This window comes from Oxyura jamaicensis, chromosome 4, assembly GCF_011077185.1.
Source record: "Oxyura jamaicensis isolate SHBP4307 breed ruddy duck chromosome 4, BPBGC_Ojam_1.0, whole genome shotgun sequence".
Classification (NCBI taxonomy): domain Eukaryota; kingdom Metazoa; phylum Chordata; class Aves; order Anseriformes; family Anatidae; genus Oxyura; species Oxyura jamaicensis.
In genome coordinates this window covers 51,760,899-51,783,084 of record NC_048896.1, presented here as the reverse complement: position 1 = coordinate 51,783,084, position 22,186 = coordinate 51,760,899, and the positions used below count along the sequence as shown (strand labels likewise).

At 38.0% G+C, this 22,186-nt stretch overlaps 1 protein-coding gene across 9 annotated transcripts in view; it reads left to right on the top strand.

Moving 5' to 3' along the window:
* ARFIP1 (ADP ribosylation factor interacting protein 1) overlaps positions 1 to 17,833 on the top strand; it is a 43,026-nt gene extending 25,193 nt beyond the window's left edge. For all 9 annotated transcript variants that reach the window (XM_035325047.1, XM_035325049.1, XM_035325045.1 and 6 more), the window contains 4 exons: positions 4,424 to 4,645; positions 8,063 to 8,220; positions 11,147 to 11,321; positions 16,252 to 17,833. In XM_035325047.1, the coding sequence (XP_035180938.1) occupies positions 4,424 to 4,645; positions 8,063 to 8,220; positions 11,147 to 11,321; positions 16,252 to 16,407 (711 nt within the window). In that variant the 3' untranslated portion in view covers positions 16,408 to 17,833. The remainder of the gene's footprint in view (positions 1 to 4,423; positions 4,646 to 8,062; positions 8,221 to 11,146; positions 11,322 to 16,251) is intronic.
* Positions 17,834 to 22,186: the final 4,353 nt, after the last annotated feature.

The window sequence follows — 22,186 nt, the reverse complement described above, 5'->3', positions numbered from 1 at the left end:
ACACAGTGGCATGCATTGGTTCCTTTTCAGGAAGGTCATGGGAAGAAACCTCCTCTTTATCTTGTAATAGCTAACTGATTATAGGTTGGATGTGGAAATAAAGGGCAGCAATAAATGGTTAGGGAAGTTGGCAGTTGAACCCCTAGGAGCTGAAACGATGCTATTCAATGTACTAGGCATTAATCTGCAAGGGGAGTTAGTGGTGAAGCTGTTACGAAGTTATTTAGGGAACTGGCAGGAGTAGTACCTCTAGCACTGTGTCAGGGATTATGAGATGGAAATTACTGGATTCTGGGGACATAATTTAGAAGAAAAAATTTGTGTGCTGGCACACGGTCTTTTCAAGGCTGCTTTTGGCCAATGTGAGAGGCAGGGTGCTGAGTGAGGGAAACTTCGGTGTGTCCCAGTAAGGCCTGATGTACTGAAGTGTACTCAGGGACATTGGAGGGGCATTTATTTGAAGAAAAGGACTACTGGATGAATAAAACTCTTCAAATCACTAGTGTTTTTTTAACTTCAGGAAAAAAAAAAAATATTTTTTAAGCTTTGACTCTACTTTGACTCTACAGACTTAAACAATTGACGTATGAGTCACGCAGCTCCTGTGTTTGGGCTGCAGTGCCTTGATAGAATGTACAACAAGCAGTGAGATGTAGGAGATCTGTCTTTGGGCCTTTGTTTTTCTGCAGGCTACTTGCTGGGAGCCACTTAGAATTAATGCTGGCCTTGTGGGATGAAGTGTGCAACTGGAACTAAAATTCTTAAATTTCGCAAAATCAGTTGGTTCTCTTCTGTAAATCTTCCTCACTGACCAGATGCATGAAATCTTCAGGAGGATAGGCATCAGTGTCTAAATGATGATTTCTTTAAAGTGTGTTCCAGAGGCCTTTCTTCCTAGTGTCTTCAGTATCTGTCAGTTACTTTGTTTTAGCTTTCCATTCCAGTTGTTCTCTGTCAGCCAGCTCTTACTTACTGCAGATATCACTCCTTACCAACTTTCTCTGTTACATCCAGAGATCGTACCCATCTGTGAAATGATGATTAAGTATGCCTGTATGTATTTTGTATAGTCCCCTATGCATTTCTGTGAATGAGACACGTTTGCTTTTGTTATCTCCTACTTCTGTGTCTGTTTAAGCAACTGTTTACTGTTGATAATTACAGGGGGTTAATGTTGCTCTTCTGCCTAGCCTAATCATGAATTTTCATAGACCACTTAACCTTCTCTCCAAACTCATGATGTAATAAGATTATTCTGTTGTCTTTGCAACTACTGGCCCTCATCATTCTCCAATTTTCTGTTCCTTAGTAATCATGAGTTACTCTCAAAAGTTGTTCTTTTTTCTTCTCCCAGAATCTCATGGCCAGAGCATTTTCTGTTCTTTCCATTCCCCAGACTCCCCCTTTGAATGAGAAAAAGGTTTTTTTCAGTTTAGTAGTAAGACAGACACAAGGAATTTGTGACTCTTCTCCGCTATCAGTGATTCTAATAAAGATTCTTATCTTCTTGTTTTTTATCATAGAATGAATCATAGAATGGTTTAGGTTGGAAGTGACCTTGCAGATCATTGAGCTCCAAATCCCCCTGGCAGGGAAACTGCCCACCATACCAGTTTGCTCAAAGCACCATCTAACCTGGCCTTGAACATTTCCAAGGATGGGGCATCCACAGCTTCTCTGGGGAGCCTATGCCAGTGCCTTACCACCCCCATAGGAGAGAATTTCTTCCAAATATCTAATTGAAATCTAACTTCTTTCAGTTTATAACTATTTCCCCTTGGAAATATCACAAAATGCTCTGGAAGGAGTCCCTCTCCACCTTTCCTGTAGGCTTCCATTAGGTACTGGAACGCCACAGTGAGGTTTTCTTGGAGCCTTCTCTTCTCAAGACTAAAACCATGTCCTCAGCCTGTCTTCACAGAAAAAGTACTCCAGTACTTTGGTCATCCTAGTGGCCCTCTTCTGGACCTGCTCTAACAGGTCAGTGTCTGTCTTATGTTGGGGGCCTCAGAGCTGAACAGTGCTCCAGGTAGGTTCTCAAGAGAGCAGAGTAGAGGGGGAGAATCACCTCCCTTGACCTGCTGGTCACACTTCTTTTGATGCAGCCCAGGTTACAACAGCTTAAACTTTGAGGAAAAAACACTATCTGTTTCACAAGCCTCTGCTGGGCTACTTGTATAACTTTTATTTCTGAGACGTTTCCCTTAAATCTATTTTTGTTTGTTGTTTTGTTTTTTTGCTTTGAGAATTATTTTTCTTACAATTTGCCTGGTGTAGCTTCTCATTTCTTGAGAAACATGGTATTATGCAGGACAACGTTCTTTATAGGTTTCTTTCTAGAACAATGCCCAACAATTTGCAGAGGAAAGAAATTACTCTCTACTTCCCACAAATGAGCGATGCTTGAAGCAGGGCCTCAACGCACGTAGCCGGTATTCGGGAGGAGGACAGATGTTCTCACAAGGAGAGCCCACCCCTCCCCTCTTCTTCCTTTTTCCACCTTTTATTGCTGAGTGTGACATCACATGGTATGGAATATCCCTTTGGTTGGTTTAGGTCAGCTGCCCTGGTGATGTTTCTTTCTCACTTTTTGCCCACCCCCTAGGAGGGTCAGAGAGAGTCCTGATGCTGTGCCAGCACTTCTCAGCAGCAGACACAACACCGGTGTGATACCGCTGCTGTTCTAGCTACAAGTGCAGAGCGCAGCACTGTATGGGCTGCTGCAGGGAAAGTTAACATCCCAGCCAGACCCAGTACACCATGACATTTCCTTTCATTTCAATAGGTGTGTGTCTCAGCAGTTTCTTGGAAAATAGCTAACACTTCTTTAATTCCATGTTTGCTTTTATTTCTTGTCAAATGCTTACTTATACTCCTAGCATACTCTTTGCTAAGACGTATTTTTATTATTTCAGTTGCAGGCCTTAGTATTAAAGGTCAATTCTGTGATGATATGACCTGTTGTGCTCTCCTAAATTTTGGATTCTTGACAAAAAAAAAAAAAAAAAACCTTCTACTAGATTAGCTAGGCTCTTCCTTGTGAACTTGTTGAATCTAATGAGATAGCCCAAATCCTCTCTTCCACTCTAAAGCTTATCACTTATGACCATCTTGTTCTGCTTGATCTTTTTTTGAGTCTTTCGAGTCTTTCCTATGTTTGTCTATTCGATTTAGAAATTATTGAGAAGCTTTAAAAGGTTAAAAGAGTATCTCCTTTGGAAGTAAGTAAAGACTGGACTAATTCAAATACCTTGAATTTGGAAACCCTGGAAAATCTAGTGGTGTAATGTACTCTGGGAATATGTTTTAAGGTAGAGTTGGGCTTTATCTCTCCTAATGAAACTGAAATTTTGCACTTAGATTTTTTTGTGGATGTAGTTCCCTCGTAATTCTGTTCCTCTTCATATGTGTAACTTAATTTTCTCTTCACCTCTTGGGACCATGGATTCGCTTGCAATTAATCACAACTATAGCAGCAAATAATTGCTCCTTTACATAGAGAAGTTGCATGGCTTTGCCACATCAGCTTTGCTATTGGCTTCTCTGATGCATCACTCAAGGGGAAGCCCCAGTGGTGCATCTTGGGAGGCTCACTGTCGAGTAGGGTTCAAGTCTCTGGCAAAGAAGGTGTCGCAGGTAACTGGAATGTGGTAGCTGCCTAAGCTGTCATACCCTTTGGCTGGCTGATACAGCCTAGTAAGAGCAGGTTTTGCTGCTCACCATGTTAATGAACTGCAAAGCTGCCTCAGAAAGACTTTTTTTTGGTCACAAATAGTACTCTTAACAATTAGCTCCGTTTTATAGCTGTGTGAATAATGAGAAATGCATTTGATTCGTTTTATATGTTTCTTAGTGAAAGTTCTGAGTCAGCTTCAAAAGCATGCTAAAGATTGCCCTCCCATCCATCATCTTCCACCTTCTAAAAATAAAAACTTAGACCTGATCTTCCTGGAAACTTTTTTTTAAAAAAAAAAAAGGCAGCCATGGGTGATTTGGAATTGGATGGTTGGTAGACAAAGCCTGAAAGATGACTGGGTAGAAATTTTTATGCAGAACTGGTAATACTCCCATTAATGAACTTTAATATAGTGAGCTAAATAATTGCTTCTTTTAACTTAATAAGATTCACCAAATGTAAAAGAGATAAGCATTCTTTTACTTGAGAAGCAATTAGTTGTGCTCTTGATTTGCTAACTTGAATATTCATATTAGTAAGAGTTGAGACTTGTCCAACTGTTCTTGCTGAGTCCTGATGAACTTCTAAAGAGTGTGTTGTTTTTTCAGTTTGTTGTGCAAACTTATATTGGGAGGGGTGATTGTGAAAGAATTGTGTGTAATTATCTGTCCCTTGAAGCTGAAAATGGGTGTATGCTGTGTTGTCTTAGATATATTTAATTCTTTATAATTTAATTTTTTTTTCCAGTGTACACGTCAGATCATTTCTGAAAAATTGGGTCGTGGCTCAAGAACAGTAGATCTGGAACTAGAAGCTCAAATAGATATATTGAGAGATAACAAAAAAAAATATGAAAATATCTTGAAACTGGCACAGACACTGTCCACACAACTCTTCCAGATGGTACACACCCAGAGGCAACTTGGAGATGCTTTTGCTGACCTGAGTTTGAAATCATTGGAACTTCATGTAAGACTTTTATAGTGTTTAAAAAAAAAAAAAAGGCAGAGATGAAGATAAGCCTAATTGACTTGTGCAGGGTGTATAGTATCTAGCAGCTATTTCTATAAGCATTGTTGTTAACAACGATGTTCTTTTTGTTAAAAATTTATGTAATTAATTTAAAACTATAGGATATCACTGCAGTTATTGTCGTTCTTAATTGTTTCTAAATGTTTGCTTTTGGCTGATAATTGGACTCAAGAGCTGACAGCTTTGCTTTGTTTATAGAAAATGCATCTTACTATTCCTTTTGCTTCTAATGAAATGTCAGTGTTCCAGAGCATTACTTCATGCCAATTACAGGATGTCTTTGGGGAATATGCCTGGGAGTAAGTAGAGTAGGGCACATTACTTCACTTCTTCATGTGAAATGTGAGTAAATGACTCTTCTGTAGTAAAATGATTTTTCTGTAGTAAATTGGAGCACTGAGGCTTCATCTCTAAGTCCATTTTTAAATCAGAGTTTTGCTACTAGGAGGACTAATCTATGTTCTTATGTTTGGAGTTCCTGAGCAAGAGGCAATCTTCAGATAACTGCATTTGGATTGTTCTTAGAAGTTTAGAAGCTTATGTAACACTGTCATTTTCTTAATGATCATAAAGCTGTGTGCTGTAAAGCAAGAAGGTAAATGTTGCATACCAAAAAGGAGCTCGTTTGCTTCTACAATGATTTAACTCTAGAATTACAGAATAGAATTACAGAATCACTTTGATACTGCTACTGATCCTTTGGAAAACCAGGGTTTTAGTGATTTCCTAAGACTCAGCTGCTGAAAAAGCCCCAATTAACATTGTTATTAAAGGTAAAACTTGTGTTTATTCCTCCTTTTTCATGATTCCCTACTCCTGTTGAGTTTCAGGGGAGGAGATGGAGTTAATGTTTATAAAGAGGAATCTTAACGGATAGCCAGTTTAAAAAAAAAAAAATCGACTGCAGTGCAAGTCCTAGTATTACAGCCTGACAGATGAAAATCTGAAAATATAGCACTTCCAGCAGCTAAGAAATTAAATCTGCTAAAAGTAGTAGTTCTGAGTAATCAGTTGACTCCTGACACAAATGTGGGTATGTGGTTTGTGGTAGAACTTAGTGATTGTTATGAAGTATGTGCTGAAGCTGGATGTTTCTTCTGAAACTTGGATTAAATCTGGCATTGTGCTCTTTGTTTAATGAATGCTTTTTCCATGAATAGCTTGTATTTCTAATGGGAATACTGTTCCTCCAGGTTCTTTCAGCATCTTGTACTGGTCTTGGAATTTGTTTCAGTCATTCATCTCTTTATGTAGATTATTGAATGGGGCTGTTCATAAAAATCAAATAAAGGTTTCTGCTGCTGTAATAAAAGTTATCTAACCTTTGCCTCTTGGAGACTTGCCTGATGTTTGTCTCTTTCCTCTTTGTGTTTTCCCTTTGTTTAATCTGTACTGTATTACCATCTGTAGCCTGGTTCTTGAATGTTTGGATAGCATTGTTGTCTCTAAAACTTGTGCGAGACTACAAGTAGAATTTCTGAACAGTGAAGTCTTTAATTTGATAGCAGCATGTAAGGGGGAAAAATCACTTAAAGGTAATACTGTTTGGTTTATGCATGTTAACAAAATGAGATTTTAATGTGATATCTACAGAGGCATTACTTAATATGAACGTTTTACTGTTCCTTTTTGGATACAAAGATAACTCCTGGTTCCAGGCTCATGTGCCTCTAATTATACAGACTGATGGATTCCAATTTTAATTGACCTGTGCACAGAGCATGAACTGAGTATAAACTCTTGATACGGAAAGGATTTCCTGTCTTTCATAAGCAGTATCTGCAAAGGCTGCAGACAAAACTCACCTTTTTTTCAGTGAAATTATGAACCAGTAGAAAGACAGCTTTGGTGGCTTGCATGTATGTCTCTTAGTACTGCAGACCACAACAGTCCCATCTGTCTTACCCCCCTGCTTTGAAATGAGTAGTTTTGCTCATTTGAGTCTGCAGTGATCTGGGTCGGAGGACCAGCTGGAAAACTAATTGTGGTCTTGCCTGTAGGAGGGAAAGATCAGACTAAATCCTGCTAGAGGAGCAGTCTGACTTCTGCTGTTGCCTTTGCCTGGATGCTCCTACTTCTTCCCTGTGCTAGCACTTGTGTTGCTGTGTAGTTAGTGATGTCAGAGGAAAACCAGCTGGAAAATGTTTTTACTTGATTTCAGCAGGACCTGTAGTGAATTGGGGGAATACTTCTGCCATACGAACAGCTGTGCAAAATAAAGGAGACTAAGTTACCTTCTAGCAGGGTTTTTTAGATCTTAGCTCATGAAAACTTGCCCTATGTTGCCTTCCTATTTTCTCCCTTAAATTGTTCATTTCCACTGCACCTCCTTTCCTAGAAACTTCTTCCCTTACCACTGCCCATTAGCCTTACCCACAAGAAGTCGTTAATGTTAACATGAAATATCATTTGGCTTCGCTGTTTGTTTTAGATGAAAGGAAACTGGGAGAATACAGCGCTTCTGAGTCAGCTATTGGCAGACCAAGTTCCAAATATGTTCCTAGTGTGTTTTATAGCCACTGCAACCAGAAATTATACTCTTTTTATGAGAACTCCCATCTGCAGAGAATGGAGATGCCATATGGATGACATAAATATAATAATTGGACTTGTTTGGCATCCATGCATTAGGAAAATCGTTGCAGCCTTGGTCAGTGCTTATGCTGCTGTCAGAAAGGAGGAAAAAAAAGGCAGTAATAGTCATATATCCAAATGTGACCGGAATGCCTCGGAGATAATTTATCCTTTATTAATTTAAAACTTAGGTCTGATCTACGTTACCACTTTTATTTGCTATACATTATGATGCTCTACCTTCTTTGGTTATTTACAGCCTATTAAAATGTTATAGATCTTGATTTTTTTTTTTTCCAGTCCTCTTTTCCAGAATGTGTAAGAACAGAACTTAGTAGCTAATTAATGCTGCGTGCCCTTGTGAATTTAGTTGTATTACTGTATTTAAAGTAGTGGTGTCTCCGTTGGTATTAAGGCATTACCTAGACAACCACATGAGACGTGCTGGATTAAACTGGATTGGTGCTGAATGACAACGTAATGATTATGTTAGCACTTCTAAGTAGCATTCATATTTTTCAAGTTCAGAAAAAAACGTTATGAAATAGGATTTAACATCACATGGTTTCAAAATTGTAAACAGTGTTTTACTGATGTAAGAGGAATTTCATAAAAGCTGTGAACTGACTATTGTATTGAAATCATACGTGTTTAATCATAACTGTATCCAAACAGAAGTGACAGAACTTCCATGTCTGTGTTTTTGTATGTTTTTTATAGTTGCTGATGAATGTTATGATTTGAAATGATCTACAGTTCTTTCCTCTGTTCTGTTTACAGGAGGAGTTTGGCTACAATGCGGATACGCAGAAACTTCTAGCTAAAAATGGAGAGACTCTTCTTGGGGCTATTAACTTTTTTATTGCCAATGTGAACACATTGGTGAATAAAACAATTGAGGATACATTATTGACTGTGAAACAATATGAAAGTGCCAGGTATAGTTATTCTATGTCCAGCTATTTTAATTACCAATTAGTCCTGAGGAAACAAACTTGCTATCAGTTTAGCCCTTGCTTTTGAATTACTAACCTGCTGTCAGTTTAACACAACTCTCATATAATGAGAATTTACAGTTAGCCATCTCATCATAGATATTTTCAAATGTTTTGTAAATGTTCTGTTGTAGACTTCATTTTACTTTTTATCTCTGTTTCTGAAACATGATGGCTTTTTTTTTTCCTGCCTGCTAGCTTAAGGTGGCTTTCTAAGCAGAGGAACAGTGTAAGATTAACCCTTCGATCTAGCTATGTTGTAGTTAATGAAACAATCTTTGAAAGGCAGTTAATCCTGTGCTTCTGTTGATTCACAATACGTGTAGTTCACGCTTCAGTTTTTATATAGAAGTTGCAGGTTTGGTCTAGAAAGGGAAAAACCAAAAAGATATTTCATAATGGGTGAATAATATCTAGCAGTAAATAATGGGTTTCTTGACCTGGAGATTACTTTACTCCAGATACGGCACAGTACTCTAAAGACAAATTTTCTCTGGTAGTGGCTGGAGTTGTGGTTCTTCTTCATGCTTGATTCTTTTCCTCTTTCAATTTCATTAAAGAGGATAACATTTGTCTTCTAACTTGCTGAAAGACGTAGCTAATGTACATTTTTGTGATTTTTAGGTCAAAAATTGCAATACTTGAGTTCTAAAGCTTTTTTTCTTTTTTAATTGTTCTGATCTAATGCTTTAAGCAAATTTAGAAGCAAAGTACTAAGCTATTGTTTTGATATTCAGGTAAACTTTCAAAAGGTGTGAAAAGTATAACTAACCTGAATATTACATTTTTTTTAATCCCTTACCTTCAAAAATAAAGTCAATTCATACACTTTTCAGGCATCCTCTTGAAATTTTATACATCTGCTAATATTGTTCTTGCCAGTCCTTCTGAACATATGGTTCTTTCCTCCTGAAATACCTTTGAGTTTCCCTTTCTTTTCATCAAATAAATACCTTTTTGCCTTTTCAAGAAAGCAAATAAATTACAAAGGTTCTTAACTTATATAGCCAGTCTGTCACTTTGCAATGTGAAAATAGCTCACATTTATTTTTGTGCCTCCTCTTCCATTTCCACGGTTGTAATTTAGCATTCATCTGTTTCTCCCTCTTCTATCAGTTCTTCATTAATTTGTTTCCTTTTGGAACTAAGTTATAAATTCTTTAACTAAAGCCTGAATCATAATGGCAATGAGAATCAGGATGAGGCCTGTGAATACTGTAATCACTTTTACCTCAGAAAACATTTTCCTTTGGAGTGCTTATGCTGATATCTGACAACTTGTTTTTTAACCAGTTTTTAGTTCTGATGCTTCCAGTTTTTACAAGTTTACATGTGAGAAAGCATATTTGTGAAGCCACAGTAAATTGATTTGTTCTATTAAAATTGGCATCCGTCACATGCTGATAGGCTAGGTTCCAGTATTTTAAGACCAAAATCAAAGGAATAGTGAGGCTTGGGCGGGGGTATCTGTGGCCCTGGCCTGATCTCTGGCTATTGTTGGTTGCTGTACCTGGTCAAATGCTAGGTGGTACTGAACAAAGGAGCCCGTATTGCATAGGGGGAGGGGAAAAAAATTAGGACTGCCACTGTTTGTCTCATCCATTTGCAGTAATGTTTTTAAATATAAAAATAGTTTATCTGGCAAGGATCCAGTGTTCAGTAGGCTTTTATGTAACGCTGGAAAGCAGAAGGTGAATTTAGTGATATCTTTACACTAAGAATATTCTGTAGGTGCTTTTTCATGCATATAAATGCTGTATGTTGATGAACAGAAAGCTTAACTTCATGTAATTTTGTTAATTTGCTTGATGTTTTTGAAGACAATATTGAATAGAAGTTTAGTGTTCTTGAATACAGAAGCATTTTGATTTTTTCTCATTAAAATGAGAGAAGTTATGACTGCATCTTGATTTGTGTAATAAGAAGTACATTCTAACATGGAAGAATATCAAGGAGGCTTATTTTTTAAAAAAATATTTATATATGAAGACTAGATAGGTCAATTAAAGTGTTACCAGGCAAGAGCCTATACCATAACTTCAGTTCATTTTTTGCTAGCAGCATCTATGATAGAATTCCTTATTTCATTTTTTTTTTTTTTTTTTGTTAGCTTCTCTTTACTTGCTAATTACTGCTGACTTTGCTAGGGAAAAAAGTAGATTAGAAAAAATAAAACATTTTTCATCTGGTCTTATTTGGAAGGGGGATATATGCCTTCACTGCAGGATTAGCTGAAGTACTTATCGTGTTGTTAGACTTAGCTTTCTCTCTTCTCTCTCAGTGGTGGTGTTGATCCAGAGTATCTGATTCCCCTAGGTACATAAGATGAGCCCTCGGCAGGGTATAAATAACAGCAGCCTCTGTATCCCCAGGGCAGATCGTCCCCATACAGTTTTGGGACAGCAACTAAATTAGAACATGTTGTAAAAGCCTTGGGTCGTGTTGGTATAAAGTGAGCCATAACTGCTTAAGGGGATGCCCTGCTTATAGTGCTTCTCTTGCTGCAAACTCTTCACTGAGCTAATGCGGCAAGCAAAAAATGGTGTGCACAAACACACAAAAAAACTAGCTATGACAAACGGCATTAATAAGCTGAGAGGTCCCAGGAGAGGACCTGACCACTGAAGCCTGCACAAAGAAAAGGTTTGGAAGCTTGTCTGAGATAGCAACAGAAGGGTGAGGGTGGTTGTTGAGGCAGCTTTTATACAGTGTACATAAAGGTGTTTTTTCTCCCTCCTATTAATCAAGAAAACTTGCCTGTTTTTTTTCCCATACTTGACTGTTTGCTTTACTTTCTATTGGAATTGGCACTTACATGTGAAGTCTGTTTTAAGACACATTGCCTTTACATTTTTTTCCTCCTTCTCAGGATTGAATACGATGCCTATCGAACAGACCTAGAAGAGCTGAATCTTGGCCCTCGTGATGCAAACACTCTACCAAAGATAGAGCAATCACAACAGTTGTTTCAAGTGCATAAAGAGAAGTATGACAAGATGCGTAATGATGTATCTATCAAATTGAAATTTTTGGAAGAAAATAAGGTAAGTAACAACTTCTGGTTTTGTGCTTAGATATTTTGTCCTGTATGTTTCTGCTTAGCTAGAAATATTTTTAGTTATTTGATCTTAAAATATATCTTAATTTAAAAGAAGAGCAAGCAAAGAGAAGAAGAGAGGAAAGAAAGTGCAGAAAACAAACCTTTTCAATTCCAGAAGAATATACACTGAAAACATGGTTCCTGAGCACTGTTACTTTATACTTCCAGCTCATATCTGTACCGGAATTTTGATGCTTAAGTTCAATTTAGTCAAAAATAGCACTTATCTTACTTCTTGGTTCGCATTAACTGTATAGTGCAATGATCACTTCGTTTATACAGATACGAAAGCTTCAGAGTGAAAACATTTTATTTCCATCTTGCTTCACAAAAAAGCCTGTTTTTAAAAAACAGTATGTAACACTAGTGAAGTTGTTTTCCTAGTTACAGACAGTCTTGGATTAGGTCAAACATCCTGTTAGCAGTCAGAGCCTACAAATTTTGTTTCTGGAAGATAGTTTTTTCCTTCCTTTTTTTTAAGAGGGGACTTGAACATGCTTAAGACTTTTTATCACTGGTTGACACTTCCCAGTTTTGACAGTAGAGATGTCAAAATATTTTCTAAAGGGAGACTGGAACTTTGTTCCCAATTAAACCACAGAAAGGATTTCCTGTACAGTCAAATAATTGGCTTAAATATAATTCTGTACTGAGAGGCTTGCTCACGTAAATTCCCTATTGGTGTTTTTGATTTTTTTTTATGTACGATTCTCCAAAATATTCCTGATGTAATCTTAATCCTAAATTTGTGAGGAGCTTTTTTTCTCCAGGTTGCAGCTGTCTATTAGGGTTTTTGTTCTTCTGTTGCCCAGAGTGCTTCCTGATATGTAGTCAAAGGCAGTGGTTATCTGAGAGACTTTTCGTACCAACCTGACATCTTTATTCCTTTCTTTGGTCTCAACCATCTTTTGTCAACATCAACATAGGAGAGCTCACGTTAGACCTCATACTTGTCCTGCAGCTACTATTAATAAATCAGAATGCACAACTGATCAGCCAGACAACTATATAACCATTATAAGCATTAATTTTAATTTTTAGGTTCATATAAAGTAATATGCAACTGCTCTTAAGTCATTTATATTTTATACTTTAAAGGATTATTAACTGTATGATCAGTAAGTGTTAAATTTAACTGAAAATAAAATCGAATTCTTACAATCCCAGATGCTCTACTTCTTCCAAAGGTACCTGTGAACAATTGCTTACCAATCAGTAAATGTTTGAATGTGTCTGTAATATTGCTGCTTCAGCTGATGGAGTGGTGCACTCTTTAGGAGACAGTTTAAACTGAAGACCATATATGAACTCACAAAGGGAAGAATGGCTTTGACTTCGCTAAGGTGTGACAGTAGTTCCAGGGAGGGCGCAATGGTGGCTATACTGACACTATATCCTTAGGAACAGGAACTTGCTGTTTATTTTAGTGTGCCCATTCGTGGGACCAAATTGTCTTGGTGCCCATTTAATAGAATGCGAGGTCAAAATAAAGGAAGATCAGTCAGACAAAATAGTGTTTTACTTGGGTTCTCACAAAGGGCTGCACTTGAAGGCTATTTTGGAAAGCCTGTTTTTTTTTCAGGCTTATTGTGTGCAAGGCAAATGAAGGTTAGTATTTGAGCAGCTATACTGAACAAGGAATGGCCTTGCCAGACATGTTACAACATGCTAGAACATGGAAATCTCTGATCATCCATGTTACTAATACACATCGTCATGATTCTGAGTCCAGAGGTGGATCGATCCAGAGGTGATAGTTCAGAGATTAATTAGAGAAGTCTTTAGGTAAGAATGGCACAGTAGCCAGACAGCTTTCCTGCTGTTGATTGTAAATCCTTGGGGCTTGGGGTCTTCTATATTCTGATACAGGATGTAGTACGGTGTAGTCTCAAGCTTAGTTATTGTTGCATGTGTGTTGAATACAGAATTGTGTAACGAAACTTAGCTATAGCAAAGCAATTAAGCATTTTAGGATTTAATTTTCAATTAGATACATCAATTCATGGTTTCCTCCTAATAAGTATGTATTTTTTAGTCTGGGCAATACTAAAAAAAAATTATGTACACACAAAGAAAACATGAGGAAATGTGAGGGAAAAAACAGGAAACGTGGAGACTGAGTTCCAACCTACAGTATCTTCTGTGTGTGAAATAAGAAACTTGCATCTTCTCTCTAGGTCATGTCCATTTTTTTTGTTTATATACAAAGTTCAGTTTTGTTTTGAAACTAAAGTTTGCCAAGTCTATTATGGAATGCTTACTCATAATGAGGAACAGATATGCATATAGTTAAATAACAAGGGACAATCATTTAAAATGATGTTCAACTTGAAAAAGCACAATGGCTTTTTTGACAGGCATGCTAGTCGCACTTCGGAACCTGTATTTTAGCAACATAGAATTAATGGTATTTTATTGACAGGCAAATCTTCAAATGGTCATTTGCTGGAGCGGGTGCTGCCATTCAGTGCTTAAGATTTGGCCTTTAGCTCTGTAATCTGACAGTCACATCAAGGCTTTGCTGTAGAAGAAGGTGGTCCTGTCCTCCTGTCTCCCCCTTCCCCCACATTGCCTTCTGTTGTGCTTATAGAAGTGTTTTTGCAGCTGTGCAGAGAATCAGATCGGGGAACGGATCCAGGTTAAGGCAAATATGTTGTTGTCTGGTTAGTTTTAATCTAGATCTGTTCCCTGATCCAACTGACTGCATAACTGCATGAATGTTTTGCCAACACAGGGCTAAGGTGAAACACTATGGAAGTGGGGATCAATGGTTGGATACAGGAGTGGGGAAGGCTGAGCTTTCTTCAGGGGAAAATTGGTTCACTTTGAACTTGGTTTTAAGTGAATGCTCGTAGTCGAGATTTTAGCTGTGTTTCAGGGTTTTCTTGCAGTGGGCATCAGGTGATTTGAGATATTAGATTCCTCTCGTGTCTCACCTGGCTTCTGCTTCGTTGTTGAGCTCACAGAAGGAGTTGAGTATATGCTTTTTTTTGAATGTTTAATGGAGCTGAGGACAAGAAGTTCCCACAATTGTTTTGGGAATTTGCTTAGTAACCGTCTCTGGAAGGAGGAGAGCAGAACTAGTAACATTTGGCGCCTCAGCTACCAGCTTGATAACTGTCCCTAAATTTATATCACAAGGATCTGACTCTGGGATAGAATTTCATAAACTGAGTTAGCTTTGGTAGTTCAAAAACAAACAAGCAAAGCGTTATTCAGTTTGAATCATCTGCCTCTGTTGTCAATTCTTGATTGTTTGTGCATATATATACTTAAACCTAGGCCTGACCGAATATATACAATGATCAGATGATTTCAGAGAAATTCACGGAAGCTTTGTGATAAAAGCTACCTGAGCGAAGTATGAAATTTGGTCATAAATTGATGAAATTTGGGGAAAGGAAGCTTAATTCCGTATTTTTATCAAGGTGCTATGTGAAGGCCATATTGCAGTATACCTTGCAGCTTAGCTTGTATTACTGTTTGGAGTTTATGTAACAGGTTTGATTTTTATTTTTTTTTTAGCAGCTAGGGAGCATAAGTGTTTTATTCTTTTTAATTTTGAGAAGCATATTACACATTTCTGTATAATAGCATTGCAAAAGCACATTTAATTTTTAGAGATATATTTTAAAGGTGATATAGTATTAAATTTGGTCATATTAAATTGCATACATCCATAAATTGCATACATCCATGTTAAATTGCATACATCTCAGAAAAGCATGTTACCCAAATAACCTGTTAAAACAAGTATGGTCAACTGGTAGGCATAGACCAAACCAGGCCCATGGACAGTTTTGCTTCCTAGCAGTAAACCGTCCTTTATGGGTTGGGCTGGCAGAAGGGGCTGAGGTCCAAAATTTGAGTCAAGAAACCTAAATCTTCTTCCTGCCACATCATTCCTTTGGACTCAGTCAGCCACTCCATTTCTATGTTCTCTTCCATGTTGGCTAAGTGGGCTCGAGGTCCTGGAGGCTGGAAACGGGCACAAGACCACCTCTTCAGGCAGTCAGGCTTTCCAGAACAAGAGTAGGGTTGTGCAGGGCTGAGATTACACTCAGGAACAAAAAGACAAGGTTTTGGCTACAGGAAAAACTGGACGGATGCCTTTTCATCACACTACTACTCATTCATGATTTCAGATTTCCTGGTGTGCTACAGTGAAACTCTAACATTTACTTGACTTTGCTTAGACTTTATCAGCACTGTAGCTTGTCATCCATCATGGACTAGACCAGAGGAGAACGGTGATGCCCTCCAGCTGCTTTCGTGCCCTTCTCCCCAGTTTTGGTTGCTGCGATGAGTTGTGTTTCACAACTACTCTGCACGTTTTATAATCAAGATATTGACCAAGCGTTGTAAATAATCCTGCATCCTCCTGTAGGAGGTGGGCAAGAAATATTGCTGGGAAAAGAGCATCGGTTTCTCTTGACTTAGGTATGCAAGCACTAAAGAACAACACCTCTTTGCAGGAGAGGACAAATAAGTGAATTGTATATTTAAATAATGCACTTGTCATGTAGTGTCTTAGGGATATGCATTTGGCTTGCAGGCAGGTATATTGCGCAGAGGTATGGCATCTAATTTCAAGTAATCAAGTATTTGTAATTTGCTAACATTATGCTGTTCAGTGCATTGCTTTTGGTCCATGCATATTGAGTTGGTATTACCACTTAAGCATACCTTATGAAAATACTAAATCACTTTAATGATAGAGAATTTTGTATTTGCATTTTGTATTTGTAAACTTTCATTAAATAACCTCATATGAAGCCTGAGCATCTCAAATATGCCTGTTTTTGTTATAATGGATATGTGACGTTATTTGCATCTGCCTGTTCATCTGAACCAATCTCTGTCCTTGCCTGCAGGTTAAGGTGTTGCACAATCAGCTTGTTCTGTTCCACAATGCAATTGCAGCGTACTTTGCTGGGAATCAAAAGCAGCTTGAACAGACACTTAAACAGTTCCACATCAAATTGAAAACTCCTGGAGCAGATGCTCCATCCTGGCTTGAAGAACAGTAATCAGAGAAGAGGAGCTGATGTTAACCTAAAATCAATAAATCTAATAAGAATTAAGGGTTAGGGTTGAAGGACTGTTGTAGTGATTCTTGCACAGACAGCTTTAATTTTTTCCCTTTTATAATACTGTAAAACTGAATTTGGTGGGAAAGTGGGAAACTTTAAGGTAACCAAACATAATTTCTATCATTTCAAATATAGAACACTCCTTTTGTATGTGAAGGTTGGTGGTTATTTCTGTAGCTGGGATGGGGGAGGGAGGGAGGGAGGGGAAAGAAAACTATATAGATTTGCACTGACAAATTGTTTGTGATCTCTGGTCATTTTGGTGGCTGGTCAAAATATTTCCAAATGGAGGTTTACATGATTTGTACCAACATCTGGTATTTTATAGATGAATATAGAAAACATCTTTAATGATTTTCATATGACTTTTAAAAAGGAAAGTGTTGAAAGAATATTTTGCGGATTAATAATATAAGCTCTGTATGTAGTACCTGCGTATAAGACAGCAGTATCAGAACACTCATTGACTAGTGGAATTAGAGCAAATGCCTTTTAAAAAGATGTACATTTCCATCATAAAGGAGAAAACACTAAAGCAAGAATCACTGTCAGTCTGAGGCTTCTAAGCACATGTTTTTGCTTTGCACCAAATGGTTTGCTGGGTGAGGCCAACCATACAATGTACTAATTTCATTTAAAATGTTACTTTCTCTATGGAAAAAAAACCGTACTAGCCTTAAATCACAGGTATGTGCCTTTTTATAAGATAATGTTTTCAACCAGTGTACATAATCCAAGAACCCTTTCACATAATGGTTTGTCAGTTCCCATTGTGGGAAAGTCGACTGTGTAAATGCTCTTTCTTTGTACACTTAGAGTGAGTTGAAGCTTTAGTTAATCTTCATGGACAGATGTGATTTTGAGAAAGGAAATTGGGCCAGTATGATTTTTCTATTTAATTGAAAAGCATACGTCAGAAAGGGGAGTAATGAGGAAGATACTTCTTTTTTTAATTTCTCCATCAATAGCATAGTCCTTCTTTAAATGTAAAATTCTGTCAATTTTATCATATACATTTTAAATTGAGTGTATTGAAGTCCTCATTTGCACGTTACATTGCTTTGTGTTCTATTAAGTAAAACTAAATACTTCAAATATGTTATTTACAACTGTGTGGATTGTATGATTTATGTACTGTATGTTCAAATGCCTTTCAGCTGACATTCTTAAAGTTTTCAGTGCTTAACGCAACTGTATTGTAACTGTAAATCAAACTTTTTAATCATTCCTCATTAAATTCTTGGCCTGACAGAGCTTTCTTTATGTTTTTCTGTCAGAATCTCTTGTTATCGTTCATTTACATTCCCCAGAATGTATATCCTATGTGAATTTTGTATTCATATTAAAGGTGTTTGCAGTCCAACTTCCTTGACTTGTGATGGTTAAGAGTACAATGCAGCTTCTGCAGTTTTATATTTGAGTTGCACGCCTACCCATGAATTTCTGGGAAATCCACAGGTCATAACGCTGCTGTTATTTTATTTCAGGATTTAATTGTGTAAAATCAAGTTGAACGTAGGCTTATAGTGAAACAAATCCTTTATTATGTGTATGTTCTTGATTTAAAACTTCTAAAGCTAATTTCATATTTCACAACTTTTATGAAGCTGTTGTCTTCTACTGTCTATGAGTCTTGATGTGTATGATATGATGGTGCAAGTAAGAAGTTAGCTCTACACTGTGGTTGACCTCGGATGTACAGGCAGCATCGTTGCAGGGGTAACGAATGCGAACCTATTGATCGGAAATGAAATACCTACTCTCAGAATACGATACAGGAAACATGTCATTCTGGTTTCAGTGCAAGATTCATGCTCTTCCTGCTGAATATAGTCCGTGCACAGAAGGAAGTGGTCTGTCAGAAATGTAAGAGTGAACTTGGGTCTGAAATTGTTTTGTGCAGGAAGAAAACTTATGGCGTTGTGTCATCCTCAAACTTTTGCAGTGACTTAAAACTGCTGGAGTCTCTTCAACTGGAAGGAAAGGTTGGACAAAAGAGATTACTTGCTAAAGTCTCAGTGTAGCATTTAAGACCTGAGAGAAGGAAGAATGATTTCCATTTTGTTCACCGAAGCAATTGTTCTAATTGATAGCCTCAGAGGAGGATTCTGTGTTCAGCTGATCGATGGGATATTAAAGTGATTTCCTTTTGTGAATGGGGGCAAAGGAATGTCAAATATATGCTCATGAAATAATTCACATTCATGCTTGATATTCAAAGCTAACTTCAAATCTAATCAATCTTAGAAACTTTGTCTTCTGGAGAACATATGCGGAAGTTTCCAGTTGGCAATAATTATGGTTTTGTTTTTCTAATACTTACTTAAAAGGGGGGGAAAAAAAGCTATGTATGTATATATCAAGCTTCTAATGCTGACACTCATTTAAATGGACAGTTGCTTCACAGTGGTGGTGATTTTTTACTTTGGCAAGGGAGGGAGCATCATACCCCCATCTACTGGAGTCTTGTCCGTGTAAGATTTTCTCTGTTACAAGTTACTGCATTAGTGCTTTTAGTTGCGTGAGGTTCATCAAGAAGGATTTCAAGTAGTTAACAGCACTTCAGACATGCTGTCGTAGTTGACTTACCAAACAGGGACCCAGAGAGCTGTTTTTCTCAGTGACCATACTGTAAGTTTCCTACGCTCCTGGCTTTGCATCTTGTGGCTTCTGTTATTTTGTATGAGTTCTACAGCAGCTCTTCTACTCTAATGTGTAAGTAAAATGCTCTTTGGCATACTTCATGCTTTACCAAGCCGTTACAAAGCCTTCTCTGGTTATGAAGTGTATCTCTAGTAATATTTGAAGAGAGGTCTGTGCAAGTAGAGTACAGTAATGCACTGGGATCATTAAAGTAAGAGCTTGATTTCAATCTTTTTAACACGTTCTCCCAACAACCTTATCTCTATCTGTATCTGCTTAAAAAAATGATCAAAGCAATTAAAAGAAAAGCAAACCATTCCTCTCAACTTTTCTGTTTTGAACTGAAGTGGAGGTATGTTCAGTTTGTCTTCTCTGCTTATCTGCTCTTGTTCCTTATTGTGGTGTTAGAACAAGAATATCGTAATTATTCAGCATTCCTGCTCTGCAATTATCTTTTTTGGTCTGGTTATCTTTTCCATGCTGCATGCTTGATGTAGAGGTTGTGCTAGTCACTGGCTTTTTCATGTTGTTTATCTTCATATTTTGTGATCACCCCTAGCCCAAATTTATCCAGCTACTGGGAGCTCAGCTTTGTCAAGTTGAATTTTTTTGAGATGCGCAGAGGTGACTTGCTTTGTTTACATTTCTCTATGTTGTTCTTGTTACTTGACATTGTTTGTGGATCTTTGACCCATTTTTGTTGTTACAGTAGGAGTTTGAAGTGAAGTAAGGAAGTACCTTACCCTGTAACTTAAAAATGGCAAGTAGGATAGCTTGTGCCTGCCTGGGAGAAGAGTGGCTTGAATTGGTAGAGAAGCGGTGGAAATAAAAAAATATGGTATGTTGCTCCTTCATCAGTATCCCAGTATGGAAACCCAGAGAAGCATATGAACCTTGCAAAGCAATGGCCTTGGACATAAAAGTGCAGGCAATGGGTTGTGAATATTTGGTTTCCTATTACTGAGGAACCAAAAGTATTACTATTACACCTGAAGTGACTTTCAAAAAAAAAATGGAGATAGGAGCAGCAACAACTGTGTTGCCCACTATTGTACTACATTGAAATAGCGTATTTCTATTAAGTACTTACACTGTACATTGTACAGCCACTCAGCAAAATGTGTAGTCAACTTTTTTTAATTACTGAAAAACACTTCCTGAGCAAATACATTCTGCCTCTTCTCTTTGTGAGAACCCATTTTCAAGATAGCTCTTGGAGGAATGAAAATACTTGATCTTCCAGGAGGAGCAGAAAAAGAGATCAAGAGCATCACTGGGTGGTAGAATTTAGATGGGTACTCCTATGGATGTGCGATAACATTTCTTAATTAAGTGCTGAGATAAGATACAGAGCAGAATCAGCCCGAAACAAGTGTTTAGTTTGGGTTTGTCCTGTTATTACTGTTTATGCCAGCACAAATGCGTTGGCTTATTTGGGAACAGTTCAGCTATCAGCAGTGTGTTCCTAGTTAATGGTACTTAACAAATGGTGTGTCCAAATATGCTAATTAAAATAATAATTATACACCTTGCTACCTTTTCAAGAGTATTGAGGGCTGTAAATTCAAGCACTTCAGAGTTAAATAAGGCTAAAAATTAGTGGTGCTTGTTCAGTCTTGATTCGCCTTTCTTACGCATGCGTATGCATCATGGTAGTTTTATATGATAGTGGTTAATAATTGCAGGGTTTTGTTTCAAGAGGTTAACTATCATAGTCCTTAATTTTGAAACCAAATAGGACTTGGTTTTAATGTGTCTGAAGTGTTGCAATAAACTTTCTCTCTTGCCTCTCCAAACACTGTAGAGTTGAAGGCTTGCAACAAGAGTAAGTATGCCATTTGTTCAAGTGGTATAAATTCTATTCTTACAATTTGATTGGTTTAATCATTAAATTCATATTCAACCGAAAGCATTAGAAGCTCCTTCTGCTTCCAAAGAAGTGCACATCTTCCAAAATAATTTTTCCCCCTCTTAAAAAAATAAAAGCAATGTGTTAAAATTAGTCATCTTGGAGACTGTCTTGAGTATTCCATTTAACTAGAAATCTTAAAATACAGTGGGATTTATTTTCAGAGTATGCCAACCCATCTAAATGCTATCTGTTCTAGGGAGGTGCATCTGGTGCTTATTATAGGTGGGGCTGCTTGGTCTACCTGTTATTAAAGTTGCTTAATACTTCCTACTGTGAAGACCTGTTTTCAGTCGCTTGCGACTCTGAATTTTAGCCATGTGGGCAAAATCTTTGTATGCCGAGTGTTTACACTGTTAGGGGGGTAAAAAACAGCTGAAAATTTGAACTTAGTTTACTGACACAGTGCTTTAGAAAAGCTCTGGAATAAGTATCACAGGATGAGGACAAGTTTTTATCTTCGCATCTGGACAGGCTCCCTGGTCCTTTGCTACCCTCTTCGTTTTTTTATTTTTTTTAATGGCATTATGCAAGTCTTGTTTGGCTTGTACTTTTAGACTTGTAGAGTATTTGCGCTCATGACTGGCAGCAGTGAAAACAAGTCTCTTTGGTTCCAACACAAGCAGCTACAGTCCAAGCAGTGCTGCCCTTCCTTGCCCATGCCCTGAGTGGTGACCTTGCACTCTCGAGGAATGTCCGTGCCGGCTCGGCTCTGAGCCTGTCCTCTGCAGCTGCGGCTCGCCCTGCCAAGTCGAGGTGCGTGGTGTGGCATGAATTGCCTTCGCTGCAGCTGAACTGGTTCCCCTCAGCGGATTTAAAGCTTCAGTGACCGAGTTCTAAGATCACATTCCTTAATTTTCCCTTTTGTTCTGATACTTTTAAAAATGAAGTGAATTGAAGGGGCTGCCTTGCTGCATCAGTCAGTGGGATGTATGGCTGCCAGCTGGGATGGGGTCACCTCAGTGACGGTAGGTTTTTGTGTCAGGGAAGTGTGAGGGGACTCCTGGTTCCCTCCTGCCCCTGCTGTGAGGGGCTGGGTGACAGTGGCAGGGCCTTTCAGCAGCACCCCTTTCCCTCCTGTGCTTCCCTACTGTGCGGGACCCAGGAGTGCCACGGCCTCTCACGAAACCTCCTGTGGGACTTTCTCAGTCGCCCAAGGCCTGA